This window comes from Tamandua tetradactyla, chromosome 6 (assembly GCF_023851605.1).
Source record: "Tamandua tetradactyla isolate mTamTet1 chromosome 6, mTamTet1.pri, whole genome shotgun sequence".
Taxonomy (NCBI): domain Eukaryota; kingdom Metazoa; phylum Chordata; class Mammalia; order Pilosa; family Myrmecophagidae; genus Tamandua; species Tamandua tetradactyla.
The window spans coordinates 79,505,458-79,526,331 of NC_135332.1; the positions used below are offsets into that span (position 1 = coordinate 79,505,458).

The following is a 20,874-nucleotide window of genomic DNA, read 5'->3' on the forward strand; positions in this document are numbered from 1 at the left end:
TTTTTGTCTTTCAAGGAGTTTGTCCATTTTCTGTAGTTTGTGGTACCTATTGTCATAAAATTGCTAATACTATTACCTCTTATTCTTTTAATGTCTGTAGAACTGGTAGTGATGCACCCTTTCTTCTTCATGATATTGGTGGTATATATTGTGTATCTTTTGTTTTGATCAGTCTGGATAGATAGTTATCAATTATACTGACTTTGGAAAAAGAATCATCCTTTGATCTCATTACTTTCCTCTATTGTTTATCCATTTTTTATTTCATTTAGTTACTGCCTTCCTAAGTAACCAATCTGTACCTGATCTCCCTACTAAAATAATTACAACTTTTTGGGAGCTGTTAAGCACCCTGGATAGCTTGAAAACATATTCTATGTGAGGACAGTAGGTGCGGAAGCATCTGGTGTGGCAGCACCGCCCTGGGGGTTCCTTTTCTGGAAGGCCTGCACAGGGAGGTGGCCTGAGGGGGAGTGATGGTGGCTTCTCTGGCAAAGTGACACACCCAGGGCTTCTCTGGCATGGGTTTGCTTGTGAGCCTACAGGAGGTTTTGTGGCTGATGGACTTTCACATGTGCTGCTCATGAGAGCTTTTCTGCTGTGTGAACTTCGTGTGCACATGGAGGTCTCATGTCTGCAAGAAGCTTTGTGACACTCAGCACAAACAAATTGCATCTCCTCACCGTGATGTCTCTAGGTGTCTAGCCAAGAGGTGCCTAGAGGTCCTGGGTGGTCCTTGGTCCCTGGTACTGAGGGACCACAGATGCATCCTTGGTTTGCTCCACCCCTGACTGTCCTGTCATTGTTGTAGTGGTGGGGGCAAGCCCAGGGACAGCTGGTCTGCTGGGGAGCACTGTGTCCCACCTTCACAGGGACATCTCAGGAATAAGATGCCCCTGGGGTCTTGCCTACATCTCTGGGAGCCATGCCCTACTTCTCTAGAGCTGGGCAGGGCCCCCCAGGAGACACCCCCTGCACCTTCCTCAGTAGTTACTAGGGAAGGTATTGATTGCCTCTACTAGTAGTAGTGCATTTACTTGACCAGTTTTTTTTTTATTACATGGGCAGGCACCAGGAATTGAACCCAGGTCCTCTGGCATGGCAGGCAATAACTCTGCCTGCTGAGCCACTACTTGACCAGTTTTATAGGAGTGTCACTGTCATAGCTTTTATGTTCACCTCCTTGCCCTATTTAAGGGGATGTGTAAATGGGCTTCTCTCAAGGGCATTTTCTCAGATAATGGGGCTTTCTGTCCCTGTATGTGGACACAGACAAGGCCAGGAGATCTCGTACAGTCATCTGTCAGGTCTTCCATGAGTTTCCCCAGGTTTCTTCCACTAGAATCCCATTTCCCAATCAAAGTGGACCTGTTTCTGCAGCATCCATCCATCACAACTGTTCCTGGACCAGTTGAGAAATAATTGCTTCTTGCTGCATTTTTCTGGCTGCAGCCACAACTGGAGTGTCTTTCCAGGTCCTGTCCTGCATGTGAGCCATTGTCCACTTGCTTTAAGCTGCACTGAAGGTGCTGGAACTAAGATGTCCCTCTCCCTCTAGACCCAAGGTCTTGAGTGGGTTACATCATTTCCCATCCCTTTAGGGTTTCTCCAGGCTTTTAAAATAAGCATCCTTAACCTAGGATGTTGTGCCTTCAAATAATATTATGCCATGATACATTTAATGTAAGAACCCTACAACAATTATTTCCATTCTCCCCTCCTAAACTTTGTGCTAGTGTTTTCATGCATTTTTTCACATATTTTATAAATCCCATTCAAAGCATTTATCTTTTAAGGAGACTAAGACTTTTAAGAAGTATGTTATTTTAGTGTACATATTTGCATTGTGTAGACCCAGTTCCAATTTCGTACCATTTTTCTCCTGCCTCAGGTTCCTCCTGTGCGACCACTGGCAGTGCTGGTCTGCTGGCAGCTAATTCATGCCACATGTGCACCTCTGTGTGTGTGTGTGTGTGTGTGTGTGTGTGTGTGTAAGGCTCTTGGCAGTGCTGATCTGCTGGTAGTTGATTCACACCACATGCACACCCGTGTGTGTGTGCATGTGTGTGTGTGTGTGTGTGTGTGTGTGTGTGTAACTTTGGTATTTGGCAAGAGGAGGGAAGCTTTATTTACAGGAACTTTGTTTCCTGGAGTGTTGCAGCTTATGCTTTTGCAGACAAGGCTGTAAGGATGGTGCAGTTTAGGTGGGCACTGGGGTGTGAACTGTGGGAGGGGTGCAAGGAAGCCAAGTGCATCACCTCAACCTGTGTGACATGGAAGAGCTCTGATCAGGGTCTCTTTTTAGCTAAGTAGATGAAAGAAAAGGCAAGCTCAGTTTAAAAATACTTTTAAGAAGGACACAATTACACCACAGGAGCAGGATGTGCAAAGTGTGCTAGGGCTGAGAGGATGCTTAGAAAGTCTTTTTTCAGAACCAGATGAGGTTCTGGCAGTTGTATTGTGAGTGGGTGAGGACTTTTAATGTGATTGCATTAGAAGTCTGAGTCTTACAATGGATTGTAATGGAGATTTTTTCCATCCCTTTAAAAAAATTGCATGATTTCTTCTTGTCCAAACTGATAGGTCCCAGTACTTGGAATAGGTGGGGGTGCTGACTTCTGGGGCCCTCCCTGTGACATCCATTAAGCAATTTTGGGGTCCAGTACATGTAAGACCTTTAATTATCCTAGTATGTGTATATATTCTTGCTGCCACAAAGGAGTCCACTTGTTTTCTGTTTTATAATGACAGAAGTAAGTTTTATCTATGCTCTGCTTTGTTAGCAGAGATCTCTGGTTGTAAAAAGAAAGAGTGTCACAGATCCCAGCCATGAATTAATGACCCATGGCTCTTATAGAGCAGAGATTTTTGGCTTCAGGTTTTCTGAGAAGCCTCCTCAGTTTGTTCTTTTAGGGATGTTGCTATGTCTGGGGCTTAAAAGAATTTTTCATTACCTTTCCCCCATATTTTTAGTATTCTCCTATGAAATTGATAGAGGCTACTCTAGGGGTATTTCTAAAATTACAGTTTCAAAGACAAAAGTTAATCTGTCATTTTAGTAAATATGATATTTGGTAACCTACATAGACCCAGAAAGTTTATTTTTAAATCAAGAGCTGACCTGCTACTGCTGAAGTGAGTGCACTTGTCTGTCTTAGAGGGCACTACTTATTCAAGTAGTGGGCAGAAGGAAAGTACAGCATGACTTTGATATTTGAGGGCTTTGTTTATTACAGAAGTCATAGGTTTACAGAAAAATCATGCATAAGATACATAGTTCCCTTATACCACCCCATTGCTGACACCTTGCATTAGTGTAGAGCATTTGTTATATCATATAGGACATGTTTATAATCGTATAGCTCACTTTAGACCATCATTTGCAGTAAGTTTCACTGTGTTGTATAGTCCTATAGCTTTAAAAGAATGATCTAAGGACCATACATGCAATCCTAAAATTCTGCTTTTAATCACATTTGAATATATAATTCATCAGTATTAATTAAATTCACAACATTGTGCTGCCATCACTACCATTCATTACCAAAACTTGCTGATGAACCCAGGTGGAAACATGTGTGATCTGAGCATTGACTTTCTGGTCTCTGACCCCAGTCAGCTCCTGGCCATTGTGTCTAGAATCTCACTCTATGAGTTTGTTTATTCTCATTATTTCATATTAGTGAGATCACACAATACTTGTGCTTTTGTTTCTGGTTTACTCACTCAGCATGTCCTCAAGGCTCACCCATGTTGTCCTATGTCTCAGGCTGAATGACATCCCCTAGTGTGCATATGCCACATTTTCTTTATCATTCATTGGCTGGTTGCTTCCACCTTTCAACTGCTGTGAGACTCAGGTGAAGATATCATGTTCACCCCTGTTTTCTGATCTCCTGGATATGTACCTAGAAGCATACCTAGAATCGAGGTGCTGGATCATATGGTAATTCTATGCTTAGTTATCCAAGGAGCCATAGGCTGTCTCCCAGCTAGGCTTGTGGGCAAGGCCCTTGGGCTGGAAGGTCTGGGTTTGAAATGTGCTCATCCCACAGCAACCTGCCCCCCTGCCACAACCCTCTTCCCACGGGGATAAGATTCTTGCAAGCCTGCCTTCCCCCTGGCCACTGTTCAGAGCCCGAATATGCTGTCTGGAAATTCTAAGGGGATCAGAATTCAGCTCAGATCTGGATTATTCATTTGTGAATTTGTTTTTTTGTCATTGGTTAGCTAATTAGTTATTCTAGGTAACAAGTATTTGTCCTTTAGGCTGAATATTTTGTCATACCGACCAGGTTCATTTAGCAAAGTGGATGGAGATTTTTTGCATGGATATTTGGATTATTCTGGCTTTCTCTCCTCCTGTTTAATATGTAAATTTCTGACCATCATGTGCTATCCTCATAAGAAGATAGTAAAATGTGTAAAATGCTGCTTCTGCCTGCAAGGACTTGAGTCAACAATTTACTCTAAGAAATATGTATTGAGTTTTCATCGTGTTTAGTGAACTGTGTCTTCTGAGGAGCTGAAGACAGTTTCTGTACTCAGGATTACACCTTCCTTAGAGCAGACTTGAGTCAGTAGCTGTTGGATATAAATGTAAAGAACCAGCAAGGCTTTGTGCTGTTCATGGTTGCAGGCTAGATGTGCTCCAGGTCTGCAGTATTGGGGTGGGGGGGGGCTCGCCACTCCAGCTGCCTTAGACAGGGAGGGCTTCATGGGGAGGGGGGTGACCAGAAGGAGGGCCACCCATACAGAATGGTGTACAGGCACCCAAGGGACCACTGGAAGCTGGTGGGGAGGTGTGGCACCATGGCAGGGTGGCCCACTTTGAAACATCCTGGAGACAAGCTCCACTTTTCCTACAGAGAGGGTGAGAGGCCATAGGACATGTTATACTATTAAGCTGCAAGTGTTAGACCAAGTGCATTGACAAAAGTAGTGATCACTAAGGGCAGTGGTGGGTGGTGGTGACCAGGTTGGTTAATGAGGAAAAGGAAGGAGTCACATGACAACAGTCCCATGTTGAGCTTGGCTAGTAGGAAAAACATCAGTGTCACTGAAGTGCTATCAGTAGCAAAGGGGAGCAGGTCCATGTCCAGTGCAACCTGGAGGGCACTTCCCAGGGAAATGCCTTTTGGTGGGGAGGGCTGGGGAGGGCTGGGAGCACTGGGGAGGGCTGGGAGGCCTGGAAATCACTGGGGAGGGCTGGAGAAGTCTGGGGAGCACTAAGGATGGCTGGTAGCACTGGGGAGGGCTGGGAACACTGGGCGCTTTAGGGAGCACAGAGACCACTAGGAAGGGCTGGGAGCACTGAGGAGGACTAGGGAGGGCTGAGAAAGGCAACCTCAGGTCAGCCCTGGGGCAGGAAGCAGGCACTGAGCCTCATTTCCCAGCAAGGAACAGGCTTGGGATGAGACCACACCACTTCAGGGATCTGGGCCTGGGCTGGAACCAGGGCTCCATGTCCATTTCCCAGTTTTCCCCATCCTGTGTTCACAGGTAACATGGATTCAGGAGAGACAGGCCTGCTCATAATGTATCCACAGACAACTTTGTTCTCTAGGAGGGGTCCCCAGTCCATGTGAACTGTCTGAAAGGTTAAGACAGCATTCTCTGCAATCTGGGGTTCCATGTCCTACAGTTGCTTTAGTTAAGAGTCATTTCCATTGTTAAATACCTTCCTAAATACCTTCCAGGTCCCAGACTGTGTACCAGCTGATGGAGGGACATTATCACAGGCCTCCTTTTCAGTGAACCTGCAAGGAAGTTAGTAAAGTGCTTTACAGGTCAGGGAACTGGGATTCTGATAGGTGTGTGGTCCATGGTCATAAAGCTGACAGATGGTAGAACTAATTTACACTTGGGTGTGTCTGATTGCAAAACTGATAGGCACCCTTTTCACATGTGACACTTCCTCTCCCCATGTGTTATGGCTGTGTGGTGGAGGGGCAGGCACTTTCTTCAGATGACTTGCTCCCTCTCAGGCCTCAGTCAGCACATGTGCTAGAATGGGGAAAAATAAGCTACAAGCCCAAGTACTTAATTTAGAGCTTAAGTACCCTAAACCTTATCAGTAAAATCTTTGAGTAAGCTTCTGAAAATAAGAGAGATATTAAAAAAACAACCTTCTTCATGGTTCCATTTTTAAAATGGACTATGACATTAGTTAGCAAACTTTGAAATTAGGTATTTGAGCTTTCAAAATGACATTTCCGGGCGGGCCGCGGTGGCTCAGCGGGCAAGAGTGCTTGCCTGCCGTGCCGGAGGACCCCGGTTCGATTCCCGGCCCCAGCCCATGTAAAAAATAAACAAACAAACGAAATATAATAAACCAAGAAAATGTTTAAAAATGTTTCCCTTTCTTCCTCCCTTCCTTCCTTCTCTGTCTTTCCTTCCTTTCCTCCCTCTCTCTAAAAAAAAAAAAAAAAAAAAAAAAAAAAAAAAAATGACATTTCCCCCATTAATCAGATTCACAGAATAATTGCTCATTGAGTCCCGTGGTTAGAGGATGTTGTCCCAAACTGGGCCTCCCTGCCGGGTGGCCTTTGGTGAGAGGGTGCTGGCTCAGGACAAGGGGCTACTTGACTTCCAGACCTGACATGGGATCTGAGCAATTCAGATCACTTTTCTGAGCCTCATTTTTCTAATCTGTAATTTGAAAGAGTGTGGCCCATCCTTGCCATCTCCTTGCTTCTGGTGATTCCTGGCCATCTGTGAGGTTCTGACATCCTTGGCGTATAGAGGCCTCTGCCTCCATCTTATGCTGTGTTTCCCCTATGACTGTCTGTGTCTCTTCTACCCTTTTTGGGACACCAGTAACCCTGGAATAAGGCCCATCTTCCTCCAAAATAACCTCATTTTAGTTAATCTCAGCTGCAGTGTGACCCGGCTTCCAAATAAGGCTCTTTCATGGTACATGGGGTTAGGGCTTGGGCATGTTTGGTTTTCCTTGGAGGACAAAATTCAAAACCCTAAACCTCAATGATTCCTAAAGGTCTTTGATATGCTCTTGAGACTCTCCCATGCTGCCAGTTCTCCCAGCCAGCTCCCTGGGTGTGCAGCCTTCTTGTTCAGGCCCCTTGTGCATTTGTTGGCACTAAGAGACATACAATTCTAGAGGACTCTATATTCTAATTCACTCAGGTTGCTTATCACCTTCTGTTTTAGTTTATTAAAGCTGTCAGAAATACAATATACCAGAAAGGAGTTGGCTTTTATAAAGGGGATTTATTACATTACTAGTTTACAATTCTTCAGGCCATAAAAATATCCAAACTAAGGCATTCAGGGAAAGATACCTTGACTCAACAAAGGCTGATCTGGGAAGGCACCTGGCTGGCTCTGTTGATCCTTTGGTTTCTGGTTTCAAGCAGCTTCCCCAAGGCTGTCTTCTTTCTCCATATCCAGACGTGTCTGTGTTGGCTCTGAGCTTTTTCCAAGATGGTTCCCTCTTAAAGGACTCCAGTAAGTGGATTAAGACCCACCTTGAGTGGGTCTTTCTTTCTCTGTGGAAACCACCTAATCAGAAGAGCCCACCCTAAACAATAAGTCTGGCCCCACAAGATTGGATTAGAAAAAAACCCTGGCTTTTCTGGGGTACATAACAGTTTCAGATGAGCACACCTTCATGTAGGGAAAGCCCACTGGCATGCATTCACCTTTATATCCAAATCCCAATATATTTGGAGATCACTCCCTGGGAAAACAGATCCTATAGGAATATTCCAAGGCAGGTCAAGCATTTGAAATGTTTTCACAGCAAAGCAAGACTCTTTTAGCTCTGAACTTGGTCACATTTACAGATACAGACTGTTGTATCAACCTGCTTCTCTGTGTAGATAAGTAGAGGCCTCTGAGATGCACTTGATCCATTTCTAGAGCATTCTTAACATTCCCTCGAAAGCCCCAGATGTGCCTCCATCCAGTTGCCCCAGCAGCCAGCTGTTCCACAAAAGGTGCTTTCCACCTGACCTCTGCACTCTGTCACAGATGCTTAGGTGACAAATTCAGAACTTATTTCACTATATAATCAAAGACAATGAACCTATATTGTTTCCAAACACAAATTGGTGAATGGATAACCCATCACCATCCATGATTTTCATTGCTTTTAAATCTACAATAATTTTATCTTTGAACCAACTGTAGATGTGTGTGTGGATTCCAATTTTTCCAAGTAGACAGAACTCATATAAATAAAAAATAATGTATTGCACTTAAAAAATAGTTTCTAAATCCCTACATGAATTTGATAGCAGCACACAGGCCAAAAACAGGTTAAGTCTCTGGATGATTTCATTTGCAATAAAAATGAATATTAGAGCAGTTTACTCTGCAGTGTCTCCCATAAGTAAACCTATGTTGTTTTTCTTTTAGTGGTTCAAATGATTTCTGGAAAACCACCACCCTATGTCACTGTCCTGCCCAATTCATCTTGGAAAGGCGGCACATACCAGCTGGCAGTCCTGTCCCCTGTGCAGTGTGTGGAGCTCTCGTGTGTAAGTTTTAGCAGGAAAAGTCAGTACAGCACCTCGGATTACTCCCCTCACCTGCTGGCATAGACGTGTCCAGCCCTCCAGGCGATGCCCTATGGGCTCCATCCAGGGGAGCAGGGGGAGAAGCCTGCTCTGGAATCAGGGGTCCCACTTCAAGGCCGCTTGCAGTTCCTGTGTCCCCGAGCTGAAGAGGGCTCCCCACCCTGTAGAGGGCTCCCCACGCTGTGCTGGGATCCCTGCACTGTAGAGGGGTCCCCACGCTGTGGTGGGGTCCGGTCCCAGGGCTGTGGTGGGGTCCCCACGCTGTAGAGGGCTCCCCACATTGTGGAAAAACAGTGAAAGTCAAGCATGTGGGAACAGTGGAAGCTGCCCACCAACCATCAGTTCCTGTCATTTGAGTTGTGTGCCTTAGTTAAGGGAGTGCCTGGGTTGGGTGACTGAGTGGACAACATTGTAATGATGCAGAAATAATGATGTAGCAATGATTTAGCCATGCTGAAGCAACAATGTGGTAATGATGCTGAATGTCCAACATCATGAAAGTAAGGAAAACCCTATAGTTGTGTTGGTACAAAATAGGCCCTCAAATAATTTTAGAATTAATTTAAAAATTTTCTAGACAAATTTCTGGGAAATTTACTTCTTCAGCATTGCATGAGTTTGTGCATAGGCAGAGATTCTGATTGGCACCACGGAACAGATGCAGAAGAGTTCACACCCTGAAGAGTTTGCTCGCACTGCCTTTGCATACAGATCTTCTCTCAACCCGAATTCCTGGGATCCACTTACCAGCTCTCTGCTCCCATAGGTTTGCCTCTACCAGGCTGTGTGATAAATGGACTCTTACAGTTCATGCCCTTTGAGGTTGGGTTCTTGTGCTTAGCAAAATGCAGGAATAGTTTTTTTTTTTTTAGTTTTAAAGAAATTTTTATTTTTGCATAATAGAAGCTAGAGAAAGAAGGCTGGGAAGACTCAGCTACTGCAGAATTGATGCAGAAAGCAAGTCAGACACTGCTGAAACACTAAGGTTTTCCTTCACATGTTACAGGAATTTCAGCTATTCAAAAAATAAGTTTTCTGATTTGCCTTTTCTATTTTGGGTATATATTCAAATATGTGTCTTCTGGAGGCATCAGGGAAGAAAAGGTACCTCCTTACAGACTTTCCTTAGTCTCTGCATATGGAAATATAATTATCCTTTAAATTGTATTTTTTAGTCAGTTGGGCACTTGAGTTTATTTCTATGGCTGGTGAAAGAATCCTCAGTGGTATAGTTCCCTGTTCTCTGGAAAACTGCTGACATTCCAAGCTGCCATTTTATTCAGCACAATCTGTGTTGCACAGCACAATTATGCATAATTCAAAATTGAGTTGGACCTATAAGAGGTGAGAAGAGGCATAGATTGTATTTTACTGCCCCAGGGACATTTCCAACTTCCATCAATGTGCTCCACCTTCTATTCTAAGCAATATGTTATCTTTGCTGTTGTGTTCTGCTCTTTCTTATGCTGGAAACCATTATTTAGGGAGGGAATTAATATTGTACTTTGGAATTCCCATTGAGATGAACATATTTAGCAGGTAGAAAGAGAATTCAATACCTGCTGAGTAACTAAAAGCAATAATCTCCATTTTATCTGTCCTTCACACATACATTTCAAACACCTTCACACTCATGTCCCATGGTGAGAGGTCACTTGTAATTTTTGGATAAGTGTGAACAGGGAACAAATAAACAGTCTTCATTGCAAACTGCTTTGCCTTTGCATTGTTAATTGTATGTTCCCCTAAAGAAACAGATGAGTTGAGGGATGTATAAAATGCTGTGGACCTCTGAGCTAAGATAATGACTGTGAAAATCAGACCAACTGAATTGATGAAATTTGCTAATGGGCTCAATTCTCCACTTCTTATTTCTTTAGAATGTGTTACAGTTCAAATGGATTTTTCAGTATTAATTTTCTATTACATAGTCTTTGAGATTGCCTGGGTTCTTTATTTGGTTATTAAAAACTTCATACTTTGAATTATGGAGAACTTGTTACCTTAAACATAAGAAGTGGTGTAATTCCATGGCTAAGGACAACAGTGAAATTTGATTCCCATTTCTACCACCATTGTTGTGCTGAGCTTTCTGTAAAACCCTTCACTGGTTTGTTTCTTACACTGGAGAAGGAGCATGTACCATATTAAATTTTTTTAACAGTTTTTAAGTTGTGAAATATAACATATACACAAAAAGCAATAAACTTCCAAGTTTGTTTAACAAATAGAGTAGATTTTAAAGTTAGGTATGGATTACTTACTGTTATGGGTTACAGTGCCACATTTTTTTGTTTTTTCTTCTAGCTGCTCCAAGTCACTGTAGACCAAAAGAAACATCCATATAATGATTGAGCAGTCATACTCATTTGTTAAATCCTATCTTCTCTGTTATACTCCTTCTTATCTCTCTTTTTCTCATGAAAAATAACACATATACAAAACAACTTTAAAGCACATAGCAACAATTAGTTATAAAACAGATTCAAGAGTTTGATATGGGTTGCAATTCCTCAAACTTAGGGTTTTACTTCTAGCTGCTCTAAGATACTGGAGTCTAAAAGAAATATCAATAAAATGATTCAGCACTCATACTCATTTGTTAAACCTGACTATCTCTGTATAACTCCACTATCATCTTTGACCTGTTTCCCACTCTATAGGGGTATTTGGACTATGCCCATTCTAACATCTTCAGGTTGGAAAGGGCTGTCAATAATATGGGATGGGGGATGGAACTAGTTAATGCTCTGGAGAGGCTGGCCCTTCTGCATTTCAGGACCTACCTGGACCAGGGACCCATCTGGAAGTTGAAGGTTGATGGAAAGTTACCCTAGAGCATGGAATTTTGTAGAATCTTATTTAATGCCCTTGGTATTCTTTAGGATTGGCAGGAATAGTTTTGGTTGGGGTTTAACAAGCTATGATAGGTAACAATGTCTAACTGAAGCTTGCATAAAAGTGACCACCAGAGTAGCCTCTCAACTGTATTTGAACTCTCTCAACCACTGATACCTTATTTATTTGCTTCTTTTCCCCTTTTTTGGTCAGGATGTAATTGTTGATCCCACAGTGCCAGGACCAGGCTCATCCCTGGGAGTCATCTTCCACATTGCCAAGGAGACTATCACCCCTGGATGTCATGTCCCAGGTAGAGGGAGTGCAATGGTTTCATTTGCAGAGTTGGGTTTAGACAGAGAGTAAGGCCACATCTGGACAACAAAAGAGGTCCTCCAGAGGTGACTCCTAGGCACACCTGTGTGTAGTCTAGGCTTCTCTGCTACAAGTACTGTATTACATTCTAAAAGTATGTAGAGCACTGTCTGTATTTCATTGGAAATGTCACATTGGCTAGATTTATTCTGACTGGGTAACCCTCTTTTGAAGTCAGGAATGTTATAATGCAAGACATGTTGCTGAATTGTATAGGTTTGGCTGTCATAAAAATGGCAGTGAATGCTTCCTGTTCATGTTTTCTGTGTACCTTGAACATGTTCTTATAATCAATGGCTTCATGCAGCTGTCTCTCCTCTCAGGTGTCTTGGGGACTTCCAATGATAGGAAATTCTTCCTTGTGCACAAGGAGCCCAATGTTTTCTAATAAATGTGAATGAAGTGAGAATTACAGTTTCACCATTGTTCCTAGAACAAAGAGACATAAACTATGACTTTTGAAATAAAGGTTTGGATATCTAATCTGCTATAAAATCAATTATCATTTGCCAGGTTCTTTATATTAAAGCTGATTATTTAAATATAACCCCAATATCTTGAGGTTCCATCAACCTGTGATGAAGGCCATAACTCCCAAATTCTGTTGCTTTAGTAGCCACCATCTGCATTACCACAGATGTTGGCCATCTGAACCACTCACCATTCCCTACATTGCAAGAATATCTGAGAGGCCACAGCCTGACACAGGTCAGGGAAATGTTTGAATTCTAGCTAGCCAAAATAGAGATTTCTCAGTGATCACCTGAAACATTCCCATGAAGACCTCAGTGTGGTCATGCCTTAGTAGTGGAGCTGAGATATATAGGGGAAATGGCTACTATAGCACTATTCAAACAGGCTTGAAAAAAAGACTTCAGAGTAATCAAATTGACTTACACATAACCATCTTCCAGAACAAAGCCAACACTCTTTAAAAGAAGACAAGAAACTCCAGACACTCAGCAACATATTAATTACAAAGGTCAGCAACCAATAAAAATTACTAGGCATGCCAAGAAAGAGGAAATATAACCCATGGCAAGGACAAAGATTTGTCATGAGAAATAGATCTAGAAGGGACAGAGATGATGAAACTGTGTTGTTTTAACAAGAATGTTAAAATATGTATTATAATATAACTAAGTATTTAAAGGAAAACATAGATGCTGTGAGGAGAGAAAAGGAAGGTAAAAAAAAATATATATATATATATTATCTGAAATGAAAAGTTCACTGGATTAGATGAACAGCAGATGGGGTACTGCAAAAGAAAATACTAGAGAAATTGAAGACATAAAAATAGAATTGATTGAAAATGAAATGCACAGGGAAATTATTGGGGACAAATGAACAGAGGTTCAGTGAAATATATGACAATATTAAGCAGATTAATATACTTGTAATTGGAATCCAAGAAGGATACTGATGTTGGAGGAAGGAAAGGAAAAAATAATCAAAGAAATAATGTTGGAAAATTTCCAAATTTGTTGAAAACTACAAATTCAAACATTCAAGAAACTCAAGTGACCTCAAGAAAGATAAATACCCATATATCCACAGCCTCACATTAAGTCTTCTCATATTTTAAAAGCAGCCATCAGAAAACATACATAGTAGCTGCAGTGAAACAAGGATAAAAATGACAGTAGATTTCTGGTCAGAAATTATATAAGCCAGAGGATAATGCTATAGCATCTTTAAAGTGCAGGAGAAAAAACTGACAACATGGGATTTTATAATCACTATAAATACTCTTCAAAACATAGCAAAATAGACTCTGGTCAACAAAGATGGTGGTGTGAGTCTCTCCAGGGTTCTCTTCTCCAACAGGATGTTTGAACAACTGGCAGACACTGGGAGAGCCATCTTGTTCAGGACTCCAGAAAAGAGTTAAAGCATTGTGGTCACTGGGAAAGTGCTGAATTAAGAAAATGCAGAACTGGTGGGAGTTCCCGAGGCTGCTGCCATTCCCTCCCTGGCCCTCCCCAGCACTTGTGCAGCCTGTGCTCTCACTGGAGGGCTCTGAGCCTGTCTTGGAGGCAGCAGGGCAGTGTCTGTGCACATGTGGGTGCTGTAAGTGGTGTTCACTTCTCTGCAATAGCCCCAGAGGCTGAGTCTGCACACTCACTCCTGACTAACCCATGCAGAAGTTTCCCTGCAGGCAAAAGCCAGTGTGATTAGAGGGCAAAGAGTTGGGGGAGGGTCCTTAGGGTGGGGTTGAGAGACTTCTGACAGCTGAGAAGGCTGGGGAGTTGCAGTATAGACACAACCTTGGCTTCAGCATCATTGTGGAGCTCAGGAGGCCCAGTGAGAGAAGCAGTGGGCAGCACCTGCTGCAGAGAGGTGGAGGAGCACCCATGGAGTGGACCTGCATGTGTGGTGTACATGGGTGCACTTTTTGAGAAACTTGGTTGTGAAAAGGAGTTAGAGAGGGAGGATTAAATGGGTGGTTGTTTCCTCAATGGGAGAGGAGAGAAAGGAAGGCTGTGTGAGATGCTTAACATGGGCCCATGTTTATATATAAGTACAAGGTCATTTCTAATTGAGCATGGACTCAGAAGGATTAGCACTAAAACTCAGCACCAGATTTAGGTTTTCTTCTATGCAGCAGTAATTAACAAGAGACAGTGGAAGTTTGGCCACCTATATATTCTATTTTCCAACTTATTTTCATGGCATAAAACAACACTAGCTTCTCAGAGAAAAATCTGCTTTAGCTACATGAAAATATAATTGCTTAGTTTTTTTTTCTTATAATCATAGCAAATAAATGAGTATCTATAAAAATCAGATGAAACTAAAATGTAAAGGCTTAATTTTTTTTAAGCATTAGGAAATCCACCAGGGTTCTGATATTTCCTGTGTCTTAATCCCTTAGGGCTGCTGAAACAAAGTACCATAAACTAGATGGCTTATAACAACAAAATGTTATTGTCTCACAGTTATTGAATCTAGAGACCCAAAACCAAGGTGTTGGGGTGTGCATGTCCCCCTGAGCCCACAAGGAGAATTCCTCCTGGCCTCTTCTAGCACCTGGCATTTGCTGGCAATCCCTGGTATCCTTGGCATGCAGCTATATCACTCAGGTTTCTGCTTCTGTTGTCATGTGAACTTCTTCCATGTCTATATCTTCTCCTCTTCTTCAGGATCCTCCTCCTGTGACCTCATTTTAATTAATCCATCTATAATGATCCTTGTTCCAAATAAGGTCACATTCACAGATAGCAGCAATTAGCACTTTGACATGCCTTTTTTCTGAAGGACATAATTCAACCCATAACACTCTTCTGTGCATCCTCCTTGGCTTCATTTTTTAATCAAAGCATAATTTATATACTTTAAAATGCAACCATTTTAAGGGCATAGTTTAAGACTTTATATTTTAACATAAAAAAGCAAAACAACTTATGCATTTTAAAAAATTTTCACAAAACAAAATTTAGAAAACTATGGATATTTTTCCAAAGACTCTAAAATCAGTTTGTTTTATAGATGCATTGCTCCCTACTTTCAAGGATCAGTAAATTCCTGTGCTATGTAGAAAAGAATCTGGAATGGAGAGAAAAGTTAAGCATTGCTCACTTCATTTTATGAAAGCAACAAAACCCCAGTACCAAAGAGATGCAGACAAGATGCCATAGAACAATCTCATTTCTTGATATATATGAATCAAAGACAATATAGTAGTATAAGAGATAACCATTCTTAATGTGCCATAGAGTTTATTCTAGGGATGCAATTGTTATTGAATTTAATATTAGCCAACTAGATGACATAAAATAACATTAATGAATAAATTAACAGTGGAATATGTTCATTTTAAAGCATGTCATGTAGCCATGTAGGTATTTGAGAAAGTCCCCTCTTTTCGTATTTAAAGTAAAATGAAACAAATCTACTTGTAAAGTAAAAATGGAAAGAATGTTTCTTAATGTGACAAAGCATTTGAAGTTCAAATCAACAACCTACAGCTGACATGCTGGTGAAACCCAGAAACATGCCCTTTAAAATTAGTCACAGGTTAGGGAATATTTTCTCAATAGTATCATTTAATAACTGGTCAGTACTATAAGATATGAAAGAAATAGAAAGACATACTAGAAAGGAAGTGGTCCACAGGTGCTGGCCTCAGCTTCCGAACTGGGGCAGCAAGGGCTTCTGACCCCCAGCAGCATTCACAGGGTTGAAGGTGCCATGCATTTTTCCCCTCTTGGTTTTCTTCATTTGTGAGAGTGTGTTTCTTGGTTTGCTGGGTTCCTAAGGGCCAAGTTTTGGCCCTCTGTGTAGCAAGGGTTTCTGGTCTCCCACAAGCATCTATCAAGACATTTTTGGTTTCTTTACTTTTTCTTTTTTGTGGTTGTTTTGGTGTCTGTTTCTCAGGCTGGTGATATTTGAGGGACCATCTCTGCTGTCCTCAGTTTAAGCTCTCTCAGTGGCAGCAGCTTCTGGTCTCACACCAACACCTACTGGGAGGTGAGGAGCCAATGGACCATCTTGGGATTGTTTTTCTTTCTTTCTCTCTTTTTCTTTCTTTTTTCTTGGTCTGGCAGATCCATGAGATATCAACACAGATTCTGGCCTCAGTTTCAGCCTCTACAGCAGCAGTTTTTACTTCTTATCTGTCTTAGTTTTGCTAGACTGCTGTCATAAATACCACAAACTGGGTTTGGCTTAAATGAGAAGTTACTGTCTCACAGGTTTGGAGGCTGGAAGACTTGCTTTCTTCTGGGGTTGGTGGCATTTTGACTGGCTGGCAGCCCCTGGGTTCCTTGGTTTTCCCTTCCCATCATGGAATCCTCTCCTTTGACTTCTGTGTGCCAAAGATTTCCAGCTTCTTGCCCCACCTGTGGCTTTCTCTCCATAAGGCCTTCATTAATTGGGTTGAGGTCCATCCTGATTCAGTCGGCCACACCACAACTAAAGTAACACCTATGAAAGATTCTATTTACAGTGTGTTCACCTCCAGAGGAATGGGATTAATATTGTAAAAATGTTTTTTCTGGGGTATATTACTCAATCTTTCATTATAAGTTCAATAAACTAAAGGATAACATGGACAAAGAACTAAAGGAAATTGGGAAAGCAATATGAACAAATAAGAATTTAAATAATGAGGCACAAATAATAAAAATGAATCATAAAATTTCTGGAACTGAAAGATACAAAAACTAAAATGAAAAATTCAATAGAGGGGTTCAGACAGCACATGGAACAGACAGAAGAAAGAATCAGCAAACATGAAGGTAAGACAATTGGAATCATCCAGTCTGAGGAACAGAAAGAAAAAAGAATGAAAAAAAAAGAACAGAGCCTGAGGGACCTGTGACACACCATTATACACATGATAGGAGTCCTAGTAAAATGAGAGAAAAGGACAGAAAAAATATTTGAAGAAATGATAGCTGAAATCTTCCCAAAACTAATATAAGATATGAATAGACACATCCAAATTTCAGTGAACTCCATGCAAGAGAAACTAAAAAAAATCCCTACCAAGACACACTATAGTTCAGCTGTCAAAACACAAAGACAAAGAGAAAGTCTTGAAAACAGCAAGAGAAAGATGATGTTTCAAATATTCAGAGGAAATAACCCTCAACAGAAACTAAAAGGAACCCCTCATACTAAGAGGAGAGGACAAGAGACAGTAACTAAAGGCCATGTGAAGATATAAAGACCTCTGATATGGGTAAATATGGGCAAAAACAAATGCCAGTGCATTTTCACTATAATACTGTTTTTTTTTTTTACTCCTTATAGCTTAAAATTCAATTTCATTGAAATCAATCATAATCCTTTGTTACTGGACATAGTAAGATGTAATTTGAGAAAAAAAAACAACATATCCTATATTCTTATGCCCCATTCACCTCAGCATAGGCCAATGACTCTAAGTGGAATATTCCAAGAATGCATATGTTCGGATATTCCTTAGTTCTCCTAATAATGCATTATAGGTTTATTGTTATAAATGTACCTGAAAACTTTTGGACAATTTTTTGGATAAATAAGTTATTCTTTTGGACAATATCATTTTGTATCCTGAGATAACTGTATGACTGATTACAACATTGCACTATGCACAATATATCAGTAGTTACATTTTTTACCTTAAAAAGAAAAAACTATCCACAGAGGGTCTGTAGGCTATTTCAGTTAATTTTGTATCAATACAAGCTATATCATAATGGATTTAGAATGTTAAATATATTACCCATGGTAACCATGAAGAAAATGTCTAAAAAATTAATACAGAAGGAAATGAGAAGTGATTCAAAATGGCTTATTCAAAAGACTTTCTAATTCCTGGAGCCTGCAAATGCCAAAAAAAAAAAAAAAAAAGACTATCTATACAGAAAGTAAAGGACCAAAAAGATACAAGACCTACAAAAAACAATTAGCAAACTAGTAGAAGTAATTCTTCCTTTATCAGTAATTATCTTAAATGTAAATGGGTGAAAATCTCTAATCAAAAGGCACAGATTTGAATAATGGAGAAATAAACATAACCCAACTATTGCTGCTTCCAAGACTTATCTCATGTCCAAAGACACAAACAGGTTGAAAGTGAAATAATGAAAAAACATTCCATGCAAAACCTAATGTCAGCTGAGGTGGCTATATAAATATCAGATAAAATAGACTTTCCATCAAAAACATTTATGAGAGACAAGGAGGAATGCTATATATTGATTGACAAAAAGGTCAATCCACAGGAAGCTGTAGCAATTATAAACATATACCTAATGAAAGGATCCTAAACTATGTGATGCAAATATTGACAGAATTAAAGGAAGAAACAGATCTACAATAATAGTTGGAGATTTCAATACACCCCTTTCAATACAGTATAGGACATCTAGACAGAAGATAAATAAGGAAATATGGGACCTAGAGAACACTTTAATATAAACAAAATACAGCTAACAGACATATATAGAACACATCACCAACAGCAGCAGATTATGTATTCTTTTCAACTGCACATTGACCATCCTCTAGGATAACCCACATATGACAAGGCCCCATAAATGTAAAGATATTGAACTCATACTTTCATGGCCAGATTCATATGTCAACTTGGCCAGTTGGTGGTGCCTGGTCATCTGGTCAGGCAAGCACTAGCCTGTCTGTTGCTATGAGGATGTACCATGGACTTAAATAATGATTATGTTGACTGCATCCACATTTGTAGTCAGCTATGGGGAGCTGTCTTCTGCAATGAGTGACATTTTATCTAATCACTAGAAAGCTTTCAAGGAGAATTCAGAAGAGACAGTTACTCTTCTTGCTTCTGCCAGTGAGCCTCTCCTGTGGAGTTTTCCCAGACCCTTCATTGGAGTCACCAGCTTCATAGCTTGCCCTACAGACCTTGGACCCTTACATTCCCACAGTTGCCCAGTCAGCCTCTCCTGAGAGTTCATTGAGGACCTTCATTGGAGTTGCCAGCTTGTGGCCTGCCCTACAGATCTTGGAGTCTGTGTTCCCACAGTTATGTGAGATACTTTTATAAATTTTGTCACTATGGATATCTCTTGCTGATTCTGTTTCTCTAGAGAACCCTAGCTAATACACATGCAAAGTAACTTCTTGACCACAGTTTAATGAAGCTAGAAATTAATAGGAAAAAGAAAACTGAAAAATTTTCAGATATGTGGAAATTAAACAGCACATTCTTAAACCACCAATGGGTTAAAGAAGAAATTACAAGGTAAATTATTAAATACTTAGAGATGAATTAAAATAGAAATACAACAAATGAAAACTTATGGGATACAGAAAATGCAGGTCTCAGAAGGAAATTATAAATGATACAGCTATGAATGACCATTATTTTAAAAATACAAACAGAATATAACAACTATTGGAGAGGAAGCAGAGAAAAACCTCTCATGCTTGATGGATTTGTAAATGCAGCCACTTTCCAAAGTGACACGGTACTTCTCAACAAGTTAAACACAGAATTGCCATCTGACCTGGGAATGCAATCCTAGTTGTATACCCCCCAAAATGAAAACAAGTTCTCAAACAGTCAGTTATACACCAGTGTTTGTGGCAGTACTATTGCCAATATCCAAAATGTGAGAACAACCCAATGTCCATCAGCAAATGAAAGGATAAACAAAATGTTACATAGACATAGTGGAATACTGTTTGACCACATGAAGTAATGAAATTCTGAGTCAATCTGCAACATGAATGAATCTTAAAAACATTATACTCAGTGAAATAAGCAAGGCAACAAAAAGACAAATATTGTATGGTGAAACTTATATGAGATATCTGGAAATAGCAAATTTGCAGAGACTGAAAGCAGATTAGAGAGGAGGTAATGTTTGCTTGGTTGGTGTGCTGGTTTGAAAGGAAGTATGCCCCCTAAGAAAAGCCATGTTTTAATATAAATCCCATTTCATAAAGGTAGAATAATCTCTATTCAATACTGTATATTTGAAACTGTAATGAGATCATCTCCCTGGTTGATGTGATTTAGTTAAGAATGGTTGTTAAACTGGATTAGGGGATGACATGTCTCCACCCATTTGAGTGGGTTTTGATCAGTTTCTGAAGTCCTATAAAAGAGGAAACATTTTGGAGACTCAGAGAGAGCAGAGAATGCTGCAGCACCATGAAGTAGAGAGTCCACCAGCCAGCGACCTTTGGAGATGAAGAAGGAAAACGCCTCCCAGGGAGCTTCATGAAACAGGAAGCCAGGAGACCAAGCTAGCAGATGACACCGTGTGTGCCATTTGCCCTTCCAGCCAAGAGAGAAGCCCTGACTGTGTTCGCCATGTGCCATCTCACTTGAGAGAGAGGCCCTGAACTTCATTGGCCTTCTTGAACCAAGGTATCTTTCCCTGGATGCCTTTGATTGGACATTTCTATAGACTTGTTTTAATTGGGACATTTTCTTGGCCTTAGATCTATCTGTAAACTTGCAACTCATTAAATTCTCCCTTTTAAAAGCCATTTCGTTTCTGGTATATTGCATTCCAGCAGCTAGAAAACTAGAACAGTTGGTATAGAGGGCTGGTAAATAAAATTAATGTCAAAAAATGAAAGGAATTCTGGACAGTATTTTGGAATGGTATCACCATATACTTATCACACATAATTAAACATA

The 20,874-nt window shown here is 40.7% G+C and overlaps 1 protein-coding gene across 2 annotated transcripts in view; it reads left to right on the forward strand.

The window, feature by feature from the left end:
* Positions 1-13,924, forward strand: part of LOC143688454 (uncharacterized) — a 30,616-nt gene extending 16,692 nt beyond the window's left edge. For both annotated transcript variants that reach the window (XR_013178073.1, XM_077166362.1), the window contains exons 2-3: positions 8,380-8,501; positions 11,592-13,924. Coding sequence is in view for 1 of the 2 variants with exons in the window: in XM_077166362.1 (XP_077022477.1) it covers positions 8,380-8,501; positions 11,592-11,744 (275 nt within the window). In the remaining variant the exon portion in view is untranslated. The remainder of the gene's footprint in view (positions 1-8,379; positions 8,502-11,591) is intronic.
* Positions 13,925-20,874: the final 6,950 nt, after the last annotated feature.